Source organism: Misgurnus anguillicaudatus, chromosome 7 (genome assembly GCF_027580225.2).
Source record: "Misgurnus anguillicaudatus chromosome 7, ASM2758022v2, whole genome shotgun sequence".
NCBI lineage: Eukaryota > Metazoa > Chordata > Actinopteri > Cypriniformes > Cobitidae > Misgurnus > Misgurnus anguillicaudatus.
In genome coordinates, this window is record NC_073343.2 from 30033354 (window position 1) to 30056435 (window position 23082).

At 38.5% G+C, this 23082-nt stretch overlaps 1 protein-coding gene across 1 annotated transcript; it reads left to right on the forward strand.

Annotated features, from left to right (window-relative positions):
- Positions 1-771: 771 nt before the first annotated feature.
- LOC141365368 (platelet-activating factor receptor-like) lies at positions 772-13341 on the forward strand. The gene is made up of 2 exons (XM_073869714.1): positions 772-877; positions 10528-13341. The coding sequence occupies exon 2, from the start codon at positions 10528-10530 to the stop codon at positions 11590-11592; it is 1065 nt and encodes a 354-aa protein (XP_073725815.1). The 5' UTR covers positions 772-877; the 3' UTR covers positions 11593-13341.
- The last annotated feature ends 9741 nt before the right edge of the window (positions 13342-23082 follow it).

Here is a 23082-nt window from a genome sequence, read left to right on the forward strand (position 1 = left end):
AATACTAAACTACACAGAACTACACTAAACATAACATATTAACAAAACACTAAACTTAAACTAGAACACACTACACTTAACTTGAACAGGAACACACTGGAAACAATGACTGGCAAGACCAACGTAGTAATACAGACAAACACGTACTGAACAACACACACAAGGACTCTTAAATTGGGAGAAAATAAATTGCATACACCTGGAAATCATTACAAGTAAGGGATCGGGGAAAAAGTGACGAGACCCGGGAAATGCGTGGTCAGAATAAACCAATACTAAAACCACACATCTCCCACATAAAACATGTACTGTCAGAACCCTGCCATGCTAAGCTAGATCTAAATACAAACAAGGATCTGGCAGGATTCTGACAGAAAGAAAGAAAGAAAGAAAGAAAGAAAGAAAGAAAGAAAGAAAGAAAGAAAGAAAGAAAGAAAGAAAAAAAGAAAAAATAGCTTCTCTAAAAGCTTTATTTTAAGAATGTGCATGCACTATTTCACACCTTTATTTTACACCTTTACAAACTCTACACAGGCCTCCACATATCTTTTACCCATACATTTTTTTTTAAAACAAGATCATCATACTATTAGATCATTTATAAGATCGTTTAAATTTTTAGTTCAGGAAAACAGAAACAGCCATAACACTGTTGTAAGCTTGATTTTATGCTTATGAAATATCGGGTGAGAGAGAGAGAGAGAGAGAGAGAGAGAGAGAGAGAGAGAGAGAGAGAGAGAGAGAGAGAGAGAGAGAGAGAGAGAGAGAGGTGTGACTTTGAACGTGAGCAGAGCGATAAAAGGCTGGTGGAGCGCGCACTTCAGAGAGAGCGTGAGGAGCGCGTGCTGGAACAAACACATTGATCTCGATATACGAGGTGGGTTACAATAAATTATTACATTTTTAGTTAAATAACTGTCTAACCTTGAATATAGAGCATACGAGTTTAAATATAGCACGGGACAAAATAAAAAAAAACAATAATGATAAGATGGAAGTTGATGAAAGCTGAACTAGTTTCATTTGTAAAACAAACGCATATATTTTAATATACAACTGTTTTATAGCCTAACTATTGAGGGCGTGGTCCCTTCGTAACTTTCGTCTCTTCTTATGTTGTAACTTTGGTTGCAAGACAAATTTCCCGTCAATATGATGAGACACATTTATAGCTTTATACGACGTGCAATGCAGGAAAACCCCGTTGTTTATGTTTCACACGCAACCAGAGCCGGATTAAATAAATGGACTACACTAGGCAGGCTGCATTTTTTGGGCCCCCCATCGAGGTTATTTATGAATTGAAATCTGAAACTTACCAAAGTTAATAAAAGTGAATTCACATTTAACATAGCCTAGTCTTTGCTTACAAATTGGTTGTTTGTATACCAAATTAAGTCATGTGTTGTATATTAACCAGTCTATCAGACAATTTTTTGCTAAATTTATTATTTATACGTCATTACACGGCTCTATTAAATGCTATTAAATTATCCTCACCTTATCCATTGGGAGTGTCATTGTTAAGGCAGTAGTACAAGTAAATAACCAATAGGTGTCAGTAATCCGCGGGAGAGCTTCGCTGCATATTTCTCTTCAAGATTGAGAATCGCAACGAAATCCTCGTCGAGCAACACGTCCACTGAGGTAAATGTCCTCAAAACACTGGTTATTTATGTTTCAGTTATATGAATTATATAATAACAGTTTTTATATTATGTATAACAGTTTTATCTCGAAGTAATAGTAGTGCTAAACTCTAATGTATCGTTTCTGAGGCTGCTAGATTTTTCTTTACGCTATTCACGTTTGTGAAGTGAATTTTAAGCACATATTGCTTGCATTTGACTTAGTTAGCCACTATCCATTGGTTTTGTTATCATGTTTGGTATCTAACGTGATTTTTGTGGGGCTTAAAGAAAAAAGTCATGAATTATTATGCAAGGAACTGTTTTTTTTTTTGCCTCGTTATTATACGCAAGCATGCCTTATATAACGTAGGGAAATGATCGTTTGTCCTTTATTTATTTATTTTTTGCAGCAACCATGTCTGTGTCCTTAAAGGAACTCTGTCAGGTACAGATTAGAACTATGAACTTGAAAATCAACCATTCTGATGACTGGCGTCCCCATCCGAGTCACCACCTCAGACAACAACAGTCATAAACTCACAAACACAAATACACTCGGTAATGGGCTTAATAAAGAAAGACTTAACTATGATTTTATCTGTGTTAACCTATGATATCAGTTATTGATGTATTTTAAATATTTACGTATTACTAGGCTTACATGCATTGAAGTTTTAAAATGTATCTAATATAATACTGTAATTAAATTGAATGTTTTGGATACCACCATTAAATTATTTTGTGCATGTAAAACACAAGCAGTAATGTTTTTATTGAATTCAATTTTGAATTAAATTGAATGTTTTGCATACCACCATTAAATTATTTTGTGAATGTTAAACACAAGTAAATGTTTTATTAATTGGAGATAAAATGGCTGTTTAATTAATATAATACTTCTGTTTGTTAGGCACTAACAAGTGAAAATAGTTAGGTTTAAGTACATTTATTAAAACTCGATAGCTGTAATGCTTCTGTGCAGAAGGAAGCCCGTGAGCCACGAAGGTAAGTTTGCGAGCAGATTCATTTCCACTTATTAGACAGCAGTCCGCTCATCGTGTTTTGTATTGCATCACTTAAAGATCGTAAACCTTTAAAATCGAGTTTAGTAAGATGTATACAGTCAGCTTTGGTTAACTATTGAAGCATCGTCTTTAAGGCTCTTGTGACCGCAGTATTTGTTGAACACTGCTGGCAGCGGCGATGTCTGTGTCCGTACCATTTTATCAATGAGAGCATAAGTTCGTATCTCTCTGCTCCCGAGTCATAAAGCTCGTCTTTAATTGAAATAATGTTTAATAACTTAAAAAATACGGCGTTTTTTTTAATTTCTTGAAAAATAATGGTTTTGGAGATACGGGCCCAGCTAACAGAAAAAAGTTCTAAGAACGTTCCCTGAAAGTTCTTTACGTTCCCAAAAACGTTCTGCCAACGTTAAAAGTGTCCAGTTTTCTTGACGTTCTAAGAACGTTTTTGTGTTGTCTCAACGTTAGAGGAATGTTACACTTTACCATTTTTAAACGTTATGACACTGTCATGTTTTAATGTTCACACAATGTTTAAAACAACAACTGTTTATTATATTGACTTATATGATCGTTATGTAAATGATAGAGAAACATTGCATTTTATTATATTTATTTTTTATATTTATATTATTTTATTATATTTATTATATATTTATATTATATATATATTATATATAAGTTTAGATGTTGATGTTTTGTTTAATTTTAAGTCACCATTATTGTGATTAGTGTTCGTTTTAGTTGGGCTCTTGAGCCTTGTCTTTTGCTTGCTAGTTTTTTCCCTGGTTGTGTTAACTTTTTGTTAATACACCACATTTATTATGAACATGTTAAGTTAGTAGTGTAATTCTGTGGTGTGGTGGTTGGTACATAATGGAAAAAAATCATCCCTAATTAATTTACTAATCAAAAGTTTATTTTCTGTCAATAATGTAAATGAGATCCAGCACTTTCACAGCAGTTTGTCATTAAGGAGTTTAAGAAACTTTTGTCAAAAAATATCTGCTTCATAATTGGGATGCATAAACATCAAGAATCAGACTATGAATCTCAACCATGGTGACAAAGAAAATTGGAAAACAAATCATTATTTATCCATGCTGCAGTGCATGCTGGGAGTCCTGAATGAGATTTGTAATTTGTTAATACCCAGCATGCATTGCAGCATGAAGTTTTTCATTTAATTGTCACCATGGTTGAGATTCATAGTCTGATTCTTGATGTTTGTGCATCCCAATTAAATAGCGGATATTTTTCGTCCAAAGTTTCTAAAACTCTTTAATGACAAACTGCTGTGAAAGAGCTGGATCTCATTTACATTATTGACAGAAAATAAACTTTTGATTAGTAAATTAATTAGGAATGATTTTTTACCATTATGTACCAACCACCACACCACAGAATTACACTACTAACTTAACATGTTCATAACAAATGTGGTGTATTAACAAAAACGCAACATTCATGGTGCTGAAACGAATGGTATGCTAAACCTTTTAGACAAAATGCTGTATGTTTTCCAAAATAATAATAATAATAAATTTAGGAGGCTATATTATTGGAGGCTACAGATAAAAACAGCGCAAATTCAGTCCTACAGTAAATAGGCTACATGTTTTAAACAACAATACTTTGCTACGCCAGCTGCGGTGCAGGAGGAGGTTTTTATGTGCACATTTTATGAGCACATGATGAAATAAATATGTCGTTTTTGTAAATTATTCAAATAAATGTCATTCCTTTGGTTAATTTGTTTCTTTCAAAAACAAAATGTTAAATGCTTCCTCGTGTGTAAGTCATTTTGGACAAAAGCGCATTGTACTATATGAATAAATAAATATAATTTCCTGCATAATAGCTGAAATTGACATCTGTTGTTGCGCATTCTGTACTTGTATTCAAATATTTTGGTATATAACATTTTGACATTTTGTTTATTACAGTTTTTTTAATGGCTAAAACATTTTTTAAACCATCCCTCATTTTCTCAAATCCTTAAACACAAATCCATATTGTCAAACTAAATTCACAGAACCCCTGAATCTTAGCAAAATCAAACAATTCCTTCAAAACCATTTCACCTGTTCTCAAAATCAAACTAAGCTTTTAAATCATACACACATAAGTATATAATATAAAACACTAGAGAGCATTAGACACTACCTTAAAAAATGGAAAACAACAGGACATCTGCTTACAGAAAAATACATTTGTATATAACAACACATGTGACAAGTACTGATAAAAGTCTCTAGTAATCATAAGTTTAGTTTAGTGAATATAGTGAATACTTTACTAAGTACTGAAAGTAGTCAGTTTTCAAGATTACTTTTATTTTTTGTAAAAAGTCAGCAATCCAGCTGCAAATTTTGCCAATTGCATCGTCTCTGGTGTCCTGCTCTTCCTCATACTCTTTATTTGCCTCTCAGACTGTTTCCAATCCACACAATTGGTAAAAATACCATTAGAAAAAAGTGTGTACAATTTTGTGTTTGCTTGATGACATCTGTTTTGAAGTTGTGTTCAAATTTTGCCCATCTGGGTTTATCATTTATAAAACAAGTGCACTGCATTGTGTGTTTTAGTGAAAAGTTTGTGTTTAGAGTATTGCAAGAAGAGGGCAAATGGGTGTAGGCCACTGTGAATTTGGTTCGAGGGTTGTGGTGTAGTGTTTAGCAATTCAGAATAACTGTAGTATTATTATTTATCCCACAGGGCTGATGAATGCTTTATTCTAATTATTCATTGATTATTTATCTGTAAAGCGCACACCTGATTTGTCAAATGTCTTAAAATAACCACTAGAGCAATGTCTGTGTTAACCGTGGTGTAAGCAGAATAATTGACTACGGTCCTTTGAACACAGTGTAACAGCGCTACGCTTCACCTCGTGCTGTACTACCACTTTGGGGTGTGCATTATTTTCGAATAATTCAAAGGCCCGTCATCAATTATTCCTTACATATAGCCTAACATATATTTGCGCATTTGCAAATACAACATGAAGAAAGTCAAGGAAATGCATGCCTGCTTTAGCTCATCCCAACAATAAGGTAATTTATTTTGGGAAATAATTTTGTGTCGGTTACACATATGACTGGTAAATGTCAAAGATAAAGAATGATTTACCCTCTTTTTGTTATTTCTTGGATTGGATATTGTATGTGTCACAGGGTGACGATTTCATGGGGCAGAACCAAAAGTACGGAAGATTGGTTCCGCCCGGATGAGTGCCTACCCGGGCGGTTGAGCGGAAACACCGGAACTTCCGGGTAAACTCCGGGAGGCAAATCAAGCCAGATTACACGCAGGTGAGAGAGATAAACACGGCGATTGGGGATTGGACGATCCTAGGATGGAAAGAAGTATAAAGAGACGTTCAGAAACTCAAGTGGGAGTCGAAAGCGGCAGCTGTTTTGTTGTCATTAGCGGTACACTTGCTAACCGTTTCGGTGCACAGAGGAAGGCCTGGGTAAAGTCACGTCTGGAAGCGACAGAGGTTGTGGTTACTGGATGAAGCGAGAAGAATATAAATCGCTGGGCTGAGTATATCAATTGAGGTGATGTTTAAATGATACAATCTACATGCACTCTTGATGTGTTTAAGCTCCTGTGGGAGAACGGCCTACCGGAAGTGTTGGTGAAGGCGTCTTCTAGTCGCGGATTTCAGACGAGTGGAGAGGTCATAGTCGTCTGAGGAGAACAAAGGAGATAAAGCAAATGGATCAGTATTGTTGTGAGTACATCGAAGCTTGTATTGAACGATCTCGTGGAGAATAACTTGTCCAACGTAGTTGTGAGTTACCATTCATAGGATAGCGGCAGAGTGGTAGGCGAGCCGGGGAACGGAGATACAGGGAGACGTAAGTGGTCGTGGCAGCGACGTTCACCTTCTGGCCTCCTACCTTTTACAACGCCCAACGAACCCGAGACAGGTCCAGGAGAGCATGGCTCTGACCCTATTTTCACGTGGAGTGTGAGGTAGTGTTGGGCGATATGCCCCATTTTGAGATCGTCCTATCGTCAGTCTGTGAGATCGGCGATACACGAATTTATCGGGGGGCGGGGCAGTAGTTTACTCATTTTTTATTTGTTAATTTTTTACTCATTATAACAAGTCACTTGATTTGTGGACAAAAAGAACAGGAGCAACACCGTCATGACCGCAACCTTCTTAAAACTGATGCCATTAATGCGAGCGCGTCATTAAAACCCTATCCATGATTACTTAATAACTGTGAAAACATGCATCTGCGCGCACACACACACACACACACACGTGCGCGCACATACAAACAATTCAATGCATTTAGTGCTATTGCAGAAGGCTACTCGTGTCAAGCTGTGGTGCTCCCAGAGATGCCTTTTTAAAAACACTGGTCCAGCGGAACGCGATCATATTTTAAACACAATCATATTTTAAACATGAGGGACGTGTTGCTACAACTCCTTGAAATGCATATCATAAACAGGATTTATACCTAGTGATCTGACTTCGGACAGAGCGCAGCTCTCTGCACGTACGCGAGAGTGAGAGAGGCGCCAATATGCAGCGGGTCATATTTAAAACAAAAAGTAAAGTTTGCCTCAGCTCGCATGAAACGGATTAAACTGAACAAATACATAAGGATTACTACTTTAATTTATGTTTAGACTTCGGACAGATGCGAGAGCGCGTGCATGTGCGCAGCTGCTCATGACGCAATGGATTTAGTGCTAGGAGTCCAAGACGCGTGCATTAAGTGCCGGTACGTGCAAGACGGAATTCTCTATTTACAAGCTCTCTGCGTAAAGTGAAGCCAACAAACCCTCATCTGAGGAAAAGCATGCAATATGTTCATGTAAAACTATAATGATAATAATAACCATTCGCCAACTATCGTCATGACTATCGCAATCAAAGCCTGCCATTGGCGATATGTCTGAAGATCGTGGATACACAATACTATCGTCTATCAGCACAACTCTAGTGTGAGGCGTGCTGTGAGTGAGTCTGTGTCTTGCTGTGAGTGTGCACTTTTGAGTCATTGTTGTGAGATGCTGTGTTTAAGCCGTCAGTAGCCGTCTCCCCCTATACCAGTCGAAGGAAACGAGAAGGCCGAGGAGGGGCCGAAGGATCTTTATATAACTGCTGCTCGAAGACGCTTGTATGGGGACCCGGGTGTAGTACCTTTAGTAGATCCCCAGGAATCGGTTTGGCTCTGCGGAGGCGGTGGTGAAGTGTATCGGCGAAAACAGACCAACTGTGAGTAGAACCCATTAAGTGCTGTATTTTAAACTAAGAAATGATATTGCTGTGAGGAGAACCTACCTGTCACGGAGCCTCTTCAAAAGGGCACCCCTGTCGACCTCTCTGCGGCCGTGATCAGAGGAGAGGGAAGGGCAGTGTTTGGCTCGGCGCAACGGTGGTGAATCCTGACGCACTGGAGGCCTCAGTAAGGGCTGGAGTTAGACATCCTACCACACGAAGGTCTGTGAGTACCATTCCCTGTCCACCACAGTAAAAGTTGCTGTTAGTCCACCGCCCCAAGCAGTAGTCGATAAGGAAAGGCCTGTAGTCAGGTGAAGATCGTGTCAAGTTCTTAGAATACTTTCTGAAGTTCGCTTACCTGCATATACTCACCTCTGTCCATTGCCACAGGCACCGGAGTGACTAGGGAAATACCAGAGCCTGTACGTTAATCCTCTGTGTTACAGCTAAAGCCTGCAGAAGGAGAAAACACAAGTCCAGTTACCTGTGGAGTACTTACCTTGTTCATCGGCCCAAGTAAGAGAAACACCAGAGCCTGTATGTTAATCCTCTGTGTTACAGCTAAAGCCTACAGAAGGAGAGAATACGAGTCCAGTTACCTGTGTAGTACTTACCTTGTCCATTGCCCGAGACACCTGAGGAGAGAAATACCAGTCCCCCGTGGAGTATCTACCTCACCCACCTGCTACCTAGGTGAGAGAAAGGGTTTTGGCCCCCGCATAGTAACACTTTGTGTTTGCAGACAGAAAACCGCGGAAGGAGGCGGAGACGCTTGGAACTACCGGAGATACTCACCCGTGTGCGGCGTCCAGGACGGGAAGGCCCACGACACCCTGCAGGGAGATAAACCAAGCATTGAACACCAAGAACAGAACATTCAACGGAATTTAAGCACAGGTAGCTGTTTCACCGAAACCAATATTAAACAGTACCCTTTCCTTTAACTTTGCCTCCAGGAGGAAGAGGAGGGCGCCACGGGATAAAGTTAACAAGGCATAGGAGCCTTGTCCCCCTTGACGTTTCCCCTCCCGCCTTGTAGTCACGCCATGGATCTCTGGTGGTTGGCCCTTCCCCTTTCCCCCTTGCACAGTCTATCTGGAGGACAAGAAGAAGAGTCATTTTAACTCCCCATCCCCTTTCCCCAAACCTAGTTTTAACTAAATTAAATAAAGTTCCATTTTTAAAAAAATTATACTTACTCTTGTGTGTCTGGTCATTGGGGTGGCTTTGGGACCTCCTCGAGGTGGAAACTAGGAAGGGGCGGGACTTGTTACATTTGCGGTCCGCCCCAACCTGTGACATATGTTAAGGAATGACAGAATGATAAGCATACATGCTGTTTATGACAGGATGTAACTTTTAATTAAAGTGGCTCTCCTCCTGACTCTGTCCTCTCAGTGTGGCTCTCATAAAAAAAACACTAACTAAAGTTTGAAAAATGGGATCAGGAAAAATGTGACCTTTAATTTTGGGGTGAGCTATACCTTTAAAACATTTTATTATTGGTAAAACATTTTTGTGCCTATAGCATTGCTGTATAGATCACACACACAGTAATATAGTCTATTATATTTTAGACCAATTATTAACTGATAGCTATTTTCCTGATTGGTACATGTGGGCAGTGTAGGCCTGGCATGGAAACTACTGCAATGATGAATAGACTTTATCGATGATGATCTGTGGTTTTATAGAATGAAGCTTCATCTATTTCCTTCTTTCAGATTCAAGAGATTGCAGATAAATATGCTGTAATGAGAACTTTTTTGAAAATATGCTCATTTTCAGCTCCCCTAGAGGTAAACATTTGATTTCTACTGTTTTGGAATCCCTTCAGCTGTTCTCCGGGTCTGGCAGTACCACTTTTAGCATAGCTTAGCACAATCCATTGAATCTGATTAGACGATTAGCATCGTGCTAAAAATAACCGAAGAGTTTCAAAATTTTCCTATTTAAAACTTGACTCTTCTGTAGTTACGTTGTATGCTAAGACCGACAGAAAATTAAAAGCTGCAATTATCTAGGCCGATATGGCTAGGAACTTTACTCTCATTCTGGCGTAATAATCAAGGACTTTGCTGTAACTCTAGGGGAGCTGGAATAAGCCTATTTTCAAAAAAAGGGAGTGTCCCTTAAAAATGAATACAATTTCTGTAATCATTTAACCATTTTGTAATATTTACTTTATGACACACAAAAGGCGTTTTCTCCTATGCAACAATAATTACACCAAAACACAACACAAATTCACAAAAGATGGTAATTTTATTAATTTGCTGTAATCCACATCTTTAAAATTGCAGATCCAAATTCATTGCAATCTTTCAATCTACGTACTTTTAAAATTTGAAATGCACACCCTCTGAGAAGCCGGATTAATGATGACTTCATTAAAATTTAATAATGCTACGATTAAATGTTGCAAATACATCTACATTGTATGCTTTAGCATCTATTTAAACGTACAAAAGTACATTTAGGGTTTTTGAAAGTTACATATTTATACTACGTATTAACAGTGAGACCAGACTGGCTTAACACTTTACAGCAAAACTTAACAAAAATAAGAATGTGTAATGCTCATAATGTCTTATTTATCTCATGCATCTCTTTTCAGATGTTCAACATGGTGACCCCTACAGTCAAGAACCAAACAGCAGTCGGAAACACATCCTCGAAATTCATAGAGTCGGAGTTTCGTTACACCCTCTTCCCCATCTTCTATGGCGTGGTCTTTGTCTTAGGATTGGCAGGCAACTGCTACGTGCTTTATTTATTGCACAAAATGCGAGACTCTAAAGCCATGAATGAGATTCGCATCTACATGACCAACCTGACAGTTGCAGACTTGCTGTTCGTGTTCACTCTACCGTTTTGGATCGGGTACTACGCGAACAATGGCCACTGGAACTATTCGGATGCTGTCTGTCGCATCGCAGGGTCTTTCTTTTATATTAACACCTACTCCTCCGTCTTCTTTCTTGGTGTTATCAGCATTAATCGTTACTGGGCTGTTACCAGGCCACTGATCGCCGCTTCTTCCGACTGCTGGAAACGTGGAGCGATCATCTCAGCGGGCGTCTGGGCCGTCACTTTTTCAGTTTCTATTAAATCTCTTATTGTTCGTGGGGTCCCGAAAGGCAATGAGAAAAAACGCTGCTTCGAGGATTATCATAACGTGACTGGTGTTATGAAATACATAGTCGCCACAACGCATTTCCTTATTATCGCCGTGTTTTTTGTCATCTTCTTAATAGTGATTCTGTGCAACATCTTGATCGCTCGAACTCTTCTGTCTCAACCCATCAGTCAGCCCCGAGCCAGTACGGGGAAGCGATCCGGCGGCAAAAAGCGGAGAGCTTTGAAGATGCTGTTTGCCGTTGTGGGCGTGTTTGTGATCTGTTTCTTACCCCATCATGTGGTGCAGGGTCCGTGGGTTCTGGCAGTGTTGGGCCTAAGAAAAGATAAATGGAGCAAGGATACTCATCAACGCCTTAATGATGCTCATCAGATCACACTCATGCTGATGGGATTAAATTGCATTCTGGATCCTGTGGTGTATTGCTTTGCCACCACAAAGTTTCGCAAATACATCCAGGGTCACTTTAAAAAGGTCAAGAATAAGAAAAACTGCTCATGTCAGATGCTAAGCACGGCTATGTCTTTGAAGAGCAGAAATTAGACCGAGTTATGAACGTTGCCAAAAGTATAGATGACTCTCGATGTTCGTTTATTAATTTATTAATTCATTTCACAATTCAAAGTTTGCTCCACAGTTACTTGCACGCATTGGTGGTGTAGCACCTAAACTATTTTAAGCGTTATTATTTTATGTGTTTGTTAAAAGAATGGCTCAAAATGAAAAATACAAACTTGTATGACACAAAGCTGTCGTATGGCTTGAGATAACTTGAAATGTAGTCACATGGACCACTTTGTGGTTGTTGTGTTGTTTTTTAAGGCTTGAAGCATACAAAACCATAGGTTACTGTAGTAAGATCATGGTTTTGCCAATGGTAAACTTGTTTAATTATGTTGGCTTGAAAAAGCCAACATATTGTTATTGCTTTTAAACTTATTATTATTCTTCTTAGCACCCCAAAATTTCTGACACTAACTCGTCCTAGAGCTTTCAAGCTACATGCACCAAATTTTCCACAGACCTTCAGACTGGTCTGACTTAGTGTGCAATATCTTTTCTAACTGATGGGACCGTCCGAATTCCTAAACGGGGCGCTCAAACACCCCAAAATTCCCATTTACTTAACATGGAGGGAAACTTTGACGGGTCATAGCTGCGAGTGAGAAACTTGTAGAAACTTGTGGCTTACCACATTTAAGGAGGCTGACAGGCTCTGATCCAATCAGTCTTAATAGGATTCTTATTGAGGTATTAAGCCACGCCCCTAGCAACCAAATATGAGCACCCTAGCAACATAATAAACAAAGCCTTAGATCTCTGGATCTGAACATAATAGAGACATGGGGGGTTAGGTCTTTGGGTCCTGTTAGCTTCATGCTAGCTTCATGTTAAGTCATACTAGCTTCATGCTAGTTTCATGCTAGCTTTATGCTAATTTCATAATATTTCTTGCTAACTTCATGCTAAATCATGCTAGCTTCATGTTAAATCTTGTTAGCTTCATACTTATCATTCTAGCCTCATGCAAGCTTCAAGCTAATCATGATAGCTTCATGCTAATCATGCTAGCTTCATGCTAATCATGCTAGCTTCATGCTAATCATGCTAGCTTCATGCTAATCATGCTAGCATCATACTAATTATGATAGCTTCATGCTAATCATGCTAGCATCATGCTAATTATGCTAGCTTCATGCTAATCATGCTAGCATCATGCTAGCTTCATGCTTATCATGCTAACATCATGCTAGCTTCATGCTAATCATGCTAGCTTAATGCTAATCATGTTAACCTCATGCTTATCATGTTAGCATCATGCTAACTTCATGCTTATCATGCTAACATCATGCTAATCATGCTAGCTTAATGCTAATCATGCTAACCTCATGCTTATCATGTTAGCATCATGCTAGCTTAATGCTAATCATGCTAACTTCATGCTTATCATGCTAACATCATGCTAGCTTCATGCTAATCATGCTAGCATCATGTTAACATCATGTTAGCTTCATGCTTATCATGTTAACCTCATGCTTATCATGTTAACATCATGTTAGCTTCATGCTAATCATGCTAACTTCATGTTTATCATGCTAGCATCATGCTAGCTTCATGTTAATCATGCTAACATCATGCTTACATCATGTTAGCTTCATGCTAATCATGCTAACCTCATGTTTATCATGTTAGCATCATGCTAGCTTCATGCTAATCATGCTAACTTCATGCTAATCATGCTAGCATCATGCTTATCATGTTAACATCATGCTAGCTTCATGTTAATCATGCTGACTTATAGTCCCATTGATGTAATGGGGCAGGAAACATGCCCATAAAAGGGAATAAAAGCGTCCCAGATGGAATATCTTCACTTTAGAGCAGAGGTCCCCAACCACCGGCTTGCCACAAGTTGCCACCGGGTCGTAGAATTGGGTCGTAGAGATATGGGGGTGGGCTCATTTTACTCAGGCATCCAATCAGTCTCTTAGGATCACCCCAGAGCTATTAAGCCACGCCCCTAGCAACAATTTTGGGTAGCCTAGCAACATCTCCCATAGACTACCATTATAAAAAGCCCAGATGGATATATTTGCACCAGAGTGTCATAGAGACATAGGGGTGGGCTCATTTTACTCAGGCATCCAATCAGTCTCTTAGGATTCTTATTGAGGTATTAAGCCACGCCCCTAGCAACCAAATATGAACACCCTAGCAACATAATAAACAAAGCCTAAAATCTCTGGATCTGAACATCATAGAGACATGGGGGTTGGGTTTTTGGGTCATGTTAGCTTCATGCTAGCTCCATGCTAAGTCATACTAGCTTCATGCCAGTTTCATGCTAGCTTTATGCTAATTTCATAATAAATCTTGCTAACTTCATGCTAAATCATGCTGACTTAATGTTAAATCTTGTTAGCTGCACGTTAAATAGTGCTAGCTTCATGCTAATCATGCTAGCATCATTCTAATCATGCTATCGCCACATTAAATCATGCTAGCTTCATGCTAATCATGCTAGCATCATGCTAACTTCATGCTAATCATGTTAGCCTCATGTTATCTTCATGCTAATTATATTAGCTTCATGCTAATCATGCTAGAATCATGCTAGCTTCATGCTAATCACGCTGGCATCATGCTAGCTTCATGCTAATCATGCTAGCAGTATGCTAGCTTCATGCTAATCATGTTAACTTTGTGCTAGCTTCATGCTAATCATGTTAGCTCCATTCTAGCTTCATGCTAATCATGATACCATCATATTAACTTCATGTTAATCATGCTAGCATCATGCTAGCTTCATGCTTATCATGCTAACATCATGCTAACTTCATGTTAACTTCATGCTAATCATGCTAGCATCATGCTAGCTTCGTGCTAATCATGCTAGCATCATGCTAACATCATGCTAATCATGCTAGCATCATGCTAATCATGCTAGCATCATGCTAGCATCATGCTAATCATGCTAGCATCATGCTAATCATGTTAGCTTCGTGCTAATCATGTTAGCTTCATGCTAGCTTAATGCTTATCATGTTAGCATCATGCTAAATCATGCTACCTTCATACTTAAACATACTAACAGCCAGATAGCCTACTAAACTAAACTTCTGTCAATCCGTTTTAAACGTTCAGGCTACGCTTTTTCAAGCCAACATAAAGTTTGTCCTCAAACTTTAATATCTAGTTTTTGTAAGGGTTAGTGCAGTGTTTTGGCGACGATTTCATGAAGAATGATAATGTGATGCCAGAAGCTGAAGATGGACAAAGACAAATAAGAGATCACATGTGATTGATCTGTAAGCTTTTATTTGTTCTCAAAACAACCTTGAAGTTGCTTTTTATCTTTCTGTCTTTGCAGCTCAGTCTTTAAAGCAGGACACAGTCTGCAAGGTTGTGGGTTTAACTGAGAAAAAAACAATGCTTGATTGCACTGTAAGTCGCTTTCTATGTAATTTCTAATGTAAATGTATAATAATGTTAAATGCACTTTGTAAAAAACAGCTTTGAGGTAGTTTGACTATGAAAACAAATATTAGATTGTTTTGAATGACTGGGTGTAAAGTAGCTTTGTTACTGTAAGCAGCATTTCTGTGCAGAATCATCACTGAAATTAAAGCACTTAGGGGTTTAGATTAATCCAGGTCCTTGACCTTAGTTATTTTATGAAATTGAATAGTTTTTACAAACATATCTTACAAAAAAAAACATACTGGTGTGCATCTTGAGATAAAACAATAGCACTGATATAAGATCTGTCGGTATACAGTGTTTTAAAATTATGGGAGCTCAAACACGCAGTTCAGTCTGGGACTAGGATAAACGCTGTCTGGGAAACCACTCCATAGTGTTTTTTAGGGTAGCAGAATGTACATTTTTTAGTGAATCTATTAAACTAACAGGTTTCCCGGACAGGTTTTATCCAAATCCAGGACTAGGCATTAGTTATGGGGCAGTTTCCCAGACAGGGCTTAAGGTCCCAGACTAACTTAATTAAATGTTAGTGTTTTCTTAATCAAAAATAACTTGCTCTGGCATATCTTAAAATATGGGTCTTGTGTCTCAAGATGCACACCAATAGTGTTTATTTATAAATTATGCTTTTAAAAATTACTTAAATATAATTATTTAAACAAGGCCTAATCCTGTCTTTAGGAAAGGATGTGTACATTTTTTACACATCTTTTGGTTTTTAACACATTATGTGTCATTTTGTTACAACGCATTTGGTGTGTTAACATTTAAAAGAACAGTATGTAGAACAAAACTTGTGGCTAAAACTGGTACTGCAATCACACAACTGGTGGCCAATACACAAAATGACAACATAAACATCAGGGGCCGTATTCACAAAGCATTTTATCTTACCACTAAGAGTACTCCTAAATCGCACTAAAAGATTTTAGCTAGGAGTTTTCTCTTAAAAGTTATTCACAACGCTTTTAAGGAAAAATGATAACTCCTAAACTAAGGGTGAGTTTGCTACGGATGACGTCAATTCTCATGCACGAGCTGCCTCGCAATGACCACGGTGATTGGTTGTTAGATGAAAGGGCTGTCATGCGGAACATAACACAGACGCACCAAATCATGGAATTACAAAATCGAAATATGTCTGTGTCCTACACAAAATAATAATAGTAATGCCATCGAAATGCATATATAAAAGAAAAGTCGTGAATGAAATTAATACCCAAATGAAAACCGCCAATTGCCTAATAATAAAAAACGACATTGCATTAACACTTGCTTGATTAATTTACATCCTATTAGCCTAAATAGACTACTTAAAGCAAGGAAATGTTGCCCATATTAAAGAAGCCTAATGTAATAAATAAATGACAGTGGATTATGAACTTGCCCAAATGCGAGACAGTGATGCGCGGGTCAATGTACAAAACAACCGGCACCCGACCAACATTTTCAACTAACCCGCCCGCAACTCGGACCGCAAAATTTTTTAAAATAAATAGTGTACCCGACCCGCTCCCTGGCCCGCAATTTTTTTAAAAGTAGTAATTGTTTAAAGAAGTTACTGCCATCTTTATTTCAAACGACCCGACCGGCCATGACCCGAATAGCATAAAAAATATTTTTGGATGACTCATAACCGTGGGTGACCGCAGGCATCCGCTCATTTCGGATCAACCCGCGCATCACTGATGGGAGAGGATTTGCAGCATTCCCACTTGTGTCGCGGACCCCGGACGACTGCGAGAGGCGGTGGTATGCATTACAATCTCAGTAGAGGGTTGAGATTGCAGCCTTTAACAGACTAGCATGGCAACAGGTATGCCTATAATATTACATATTTAATTTCATTATTGTTTCATGTAATTCTAAAACACTTTCTGCTTGTCATGAATGTAATGAATTATGAAACAAATGTCATAAACAATATGCTTACATTAAAGTGTGCTTTTAAGTGTTTAGGCAATGCTTTTGAGTTGGTGAAACTGTCCATGTAAAGGAGGATCAGCACCTAAGGCATTTTAATATCCTTTGTGAATAGGTCTTAGTGAGTTAGGAGTCCTCTCTTTGCATTTTAATCTGGGACTAAGCCTCATCCGGGAAACTGCCCCATAATGTTTTATTAGTATGATGAAACATGAACTAATATGCAGTTAAAGGTGCAGTGTGTAAATTTTAGCGGCATCTAGTGGTGAGATTGCTCAGTCCACTGCTCACCCCTTGCTTTTGAAACACATAGAGAAGCTACTGTAGCCACCACCAGACAAACAGGTCATCGTCGGAGACAACTTAGTAAAAACATTTGTCCTTTAAGGGCTTCTGTAGAAACATAGTGGCCCAAAATGGCGACTTACATGTAAGAGGACCATCGGTGTATATAGATAAAAACGTCTCATTCTAAGGTAATAAACACATAACGGTTCATTATGAAAGGTCTTTATACACTCCTGATAATATAGTTTTGTATATTATTTTGCATTTCTGTTAAGAGATCCTTCTTTTTATATGTGACTTACATTGATAAGTTTAAAAGTTCAACATTTTTAAATGACACTCGGAAACTATTTTATGTTGTGTTCCCAATAGAACTTCCGACATTTCAATTTTGTATTGTTATTTAAAACTGATTGTAATATTTCTTGTTTATATTGTTTTGTATTTTGTATGGTGTACAATTATATTTTTTTAAACCTTGTCAGATGTGTTCATTTAATAAAATATGACTTTTTCCACACTGAAATCTTTGATACATACAGTAATTTATGGTGATCTTTGTTTTTCCTTGACATAATATTATCATATTTCATGATATTATAATGCCGCTAATGATTCAGTTTTATGTCCGTCAAGCAGGAAATTAGGCCAAAATGTGTTGCTAATGTCTGCTAATGCTTGCATGGTTAAGACAAATATGTGTAATGCTCAGAAAGATGGGTTATTGATGACTCGATGATTGTGCGGCTACTATTTATTCAAGTTCTCAAGAGTTCATTCAGCTTTGTACATAAAATAATAAAGTTGATGTCCGTGTAAATTTAAACAATTAAATAAACTTTGCTCATTAAGCTGGATGTTTTGCTTTTCTGTTTATTCTCTATTGCTTTTGACAAAGATTTCTAAGGAATCTTGTAGGATTTCTAACCGTCTGATCATCCTTTAGGCTGTTCACGAGTCAGAACCTGTCTGTGTCAAGTTTGGTGGATGTAGTTGAGATAAGTGGAGACTGTCCTCCAAAAAATAACAACCTCTTAGGTCGTTTGTGCACGCACCTTATTACAACGTAAAGTTACGTATTAAGGCATTAGTGTCCTCTAGGGCAGTGTTTCCCAACCCTGGTCCTCAGGCACCCCCTCCCAGAAAGTTTTAGATGTCTCCTTATTTAACACACCTGATTTAACTCATCAGCTTGTTAGGGACACATGTTTACCATTTTAGAAGGAGGCTGATGAGTCGAATCAGGTGTTTTAAAAGAGACATCTAAAACTTTCTGGGAGGGGGTGCCCGAGGACCAGGATTGGGAAACACTGCTCTAGGGGCAGGAGCTTATAAATACAATCTGTCGTTACGTTTTAAGCTTTTTGCCTTTTACATCAGATTAAACACATTTAATTTTATGAATTTGTAAATGTAGAAACGATTTTATAAACATTTATGGTTTTGATATTTTGGAGCATCTAACCCCACCCTCACCCTTACCCTAAACCCAACCACTTCTCAACCATATAAAACACAACATGCAAGTAAAAGTACAGTCACAGGTATTTATTGCATTAAACAGTATAAAAATATTACAAACCATTTGCAATGCAAACCTTGCGAACTGAAGCCATACGATCACTTTATATGAAGAACTCTGTGATCAAAACATACAGTCAGATCTCATTCAAACATAAACCAGCATGACGTAGTCGGTCACAAGAGACAATAGTGCTTCACATTCTTAGCTAACGTAATGATGCAATCGGTCACGAGACACACGAAAGCCAATGCCCTTTCACAATCATAGATGACGTAGCATCGCTTCTTCTGGCGCCAGTTTTTGAATCTGTGTACACCGGATCTGATATTTACAGAGGATTGTCCTCACTTTTGCATATTTTCTTCAAATAAATCGATTGTTTGAACTTTGTACACTTGGAATTGTCGTGGAATTTTGGCCGCATCAAATAATACTCACTAAGAGTGAAAGTCAAGGATCACACTGACACACTGTCGACAGAATTTTCTTTGTCTGAATTTAATATATTCTGCAGAATAGGCTCTCACTCCCTGGTGTCTAAACCCAAGAGCCCCGATTACAAGGTTGAACACACATTTATAGTAAGATGCTGAAACACGTACAATCATCCGTTTCTACGTCATCTAGAAGATAACCTTCAGTTTGTCCGTGATTAAGAACATAAACAGTTAAACATCTTATCATATAGGACAGCACATGATGGTACATGATGTTTAAGTCCTTGGACATTGTATCTTGCTGAAAAGACAGAAAGAGCATAATTCTGTATGAATCACAATTTATGAGCTTATGATTGTAATTAAAAAATGAAAAATAGGATGAAAAATAAAACATAATAATATGAAAATAAAAGCATAATAAAAATCTTCCACTACACTCCTTCCTTTTTATGATTTATTCATAACTTCATGACTCTCGTCATTACATAGGGTCTTTTGAATTGTAGTGAAGATGTTGAGCACAGTTAGAGTTGGGGTCGTGAGCCCTTGATGATTTCGGATTGAGCACAGTTAGAGTTGGGGTCGTGAGCCCTGAGCACAGTTAGAGTTGGGGTCGTGAGCCCTTGTTGATTAATTTCCTTTGTAGGTTCGGGTTTGGTTGGACCACACAGTGCAGTTGTGCCAAGCTATTATTAAAAATGTCGTGCGCGTGTGTCCAAACCACCCCTAGAATACTGGAGTCGTCCTCCCTTTGGTTCACACCTTGCAGTCCAGGACCAACCCTCCGGCAATGGGCAACGTGCACCCAGGTGGCACGCTCCGCGACCTTCATTTTGTTCGGTCTCTGACCCTAATTCTCATGTACATGAGTACCAGTGGTAAGCACTGAACCCAATAAAATTTTGTTTCTTCACACATTTTGCTTAGTTTTGCCTTGATGGTGCCATTCTCTTTTTCCACTGCACCTCCACTTTGTGGGTGGTAGGCGCAGTGATTGGTCAAATTGATTTGCAAAAATTTACCCACATCTTTCACCACCTGAGCAGTGAAGTGTGCTCCATTATCACTGGAAATTTTGTTTGGGATTCCCCATCTGGGAATAATGTCTTTCAACAACATTTTTGTCACCCCAGCACTGTCTGCATGTTTGGTGGGCGTGGCTTCAGTCCACTTCGAAAACATGTCTGTCATCACCAAACAATAACGTTTACCTTCTGCTGGTGTCAATTCAATGTAATCCATCATTACATGTGTGAATGGTCCCTCAGGAATGGGATGCCCCACAGGTGCAGTTTTTACCCCTCTTGCAACATTATTACCCAGACATATATGACAGTTTTCACAGTGTCCCTGTGCTACAGGAGAAAAACCCTTTGTGAACCAATTTTGTGCCATGGCTGTCAGCAATCATCCTTTGGACACGTGGTCTAAACCATGTGTCAACCTAGCAAAATGGGAATAAAAGTGTTTAGGTAAACAAGGTTTTTGATTTGGACCAGTGGCGGCTGGTGCTAAAAAAATTTGGGGGGGGGCGCAAACACACTCAAAATCAAACTTTTACTGTAGTAATGCAGTACTCTTAATAGCCATTTATCAGGTGATGAGTATCATTAGGATTTAATGCTGAAAATGTTACAGTTGAAATCAAACGCACGAAATAAATGTACTATGAATCTGTAATTAACTAATATCAAGGTAATCATTCACACTCATGCACGCACGCGCGCGCACACACACACACACACACACACACACACACATACACACACACAGAGAGAGAAAGAGAGAGAGAGCGAGAGGTTGCGATAGACATTTTCAATCTACGTTATTGTCCGTCATTTCATGTTTTAATTATTTTCATTTTCGTTCACATGTCCATTTCTAATCATAAACTTACAAGACGAGCATACAAGTCAAATGTGTTTATTCATTTGTTTAGAGAACAGATAAACGGAGACCGTGCATCACTTTACCATCACACGAAGCAGATGAATTAATGTTTTTTTCTCACAGTGACAGCGGAGGCAATGAAACACGGAGCTTTATGCTAAACAGGCAAAAATGAACAAATCAAATAACAAAATACTACTGCGATTAAAATATCAATAAACATGTAAAAATCTGAATTGAACTAAACTCATCTGAAACCATCTTATGTAATAAACGCATGAAGGCAGATTAATGCAGACTCTTGTCATTAGATTTTGTATCTTTACCTTAGACAGCGCTCCTGTAGTGTTTAACTTCAGCAGCCATGCGCAGACCAATCAGTGTATGACATCAAAATATCGCGAGAATATCTAGAAACCAGGGCGTCATTTGAGCAACACACTGCCACCAACTGGATATACATGGAATTACATTCTCAAGTTGAGTTGTATGGGCATCTGCCAAAATGCGCTCATATTTTTCTTTATCCTGCTTAAATTATCTCCGTCAAAGACTTTTCGTTTAACGCGACCGAATACACACAAAAAGAGACACTAAAGTTGCCTAATCACAGGCTCGTACGTTTCTTTTTGCTTTTATAGCAATAGCACAAGCACATTTTCCCCTCACAACAGACTAAGTAACTGTTACATACAGTCCATCAGCTCAATATGCACGGTTCGTGAAGTTTCCTTAAAAACAGTGGTTTTCTCGTGGGTGCTTTTTAAACTCTACAACAACAAAACTAACAACAAAGTTGACCAAGCCACGTAATATACCGGATTATATGAGCAGCACTCGCTCTCATTATGTCCACGCAACACAAGCTCAAACGTGCCACAAAAGTTCATGTTGTGCACGTCTTTCATGCATTCAGACTTTAAAACAGCAAACAGGGAAAAAATAAAACTTAAGAAGACTTACATGATATCCAGCTAGCCAACTCCGTTTGCCATGAGAAGTGGTGGCTGCCATCATTTGACTCCGTTGGTCGATCTGGTCCAAGCTTCTTAATCCTTTATTTATTCATCAATTACATACCTTGTATAGGGTGATTTTGTAAGGATAAAAGCATATTTTCCTTCATCTCAAGATATTTCACTTGCTTTCACTGATCTGTACTGTAGCTATCAGTTAACACAGCAATCTCCAACGCGGTTATGAGACTCTTCGAACGATCCAATCACAGGAGGTAAAAAACATTAAAAGCAATATTGATTCGCTTTCAACATAAGTGGGAGTGTTTGGGGCGCACAGTCCTGCGCCCCAGGGCGGATCCGAAACCAGCCACTTAGAGCTCAGCCTCATGTCACATGTTTTTACCCTTTTTCCTGACCTACATAGACACTCATTAGGGGTGCGCCCCAGACACACAAACATGACACACACACAACGAACTCAGTTTTGATTTTTAATTGTTTTAAATAAATTATAACATGACTAACAGTGAAATAGTACAACTAAATGAATTTATTTTGTATTAATTTGCCCTATATATTTAACTTTTTGGTAACATGTTAAAGTAGCTTTCCTCTCTGGCCAGCTTTAAGGTGACCAGCCGCCACTGATTTGGACCCATCCAAATCCCTTCAGGAGTCTTGGTAGCTCCACACGATTTCCATAGAGCTATTTCTGTTGGGAGAGAAAATGTTTGCATGCTTATTAGTGACTCCTGTGCTGTTTCAGCTTCCTTTTCCTGGGAAATCTGTGTAAGAGAAAAATCAACGTTAGTAGTCCTGAGAGACGCTGCGTCTGCGCGTGCATTGCCTCTGGATACCACGTCCTGTTCCTTGGTGTGTGCTTTGCATTTGCACACAGCTATTTGAGAAAGTAGTAAAATTTGCTCTAGGAGAGTAGCTGTCAGTTAAAACAGCAGTCAATGTAAATGGTTATAGATTGATTAGTAGCAAGTTGACAAGCTTGTGTTAGTGCATGCAATTTAGC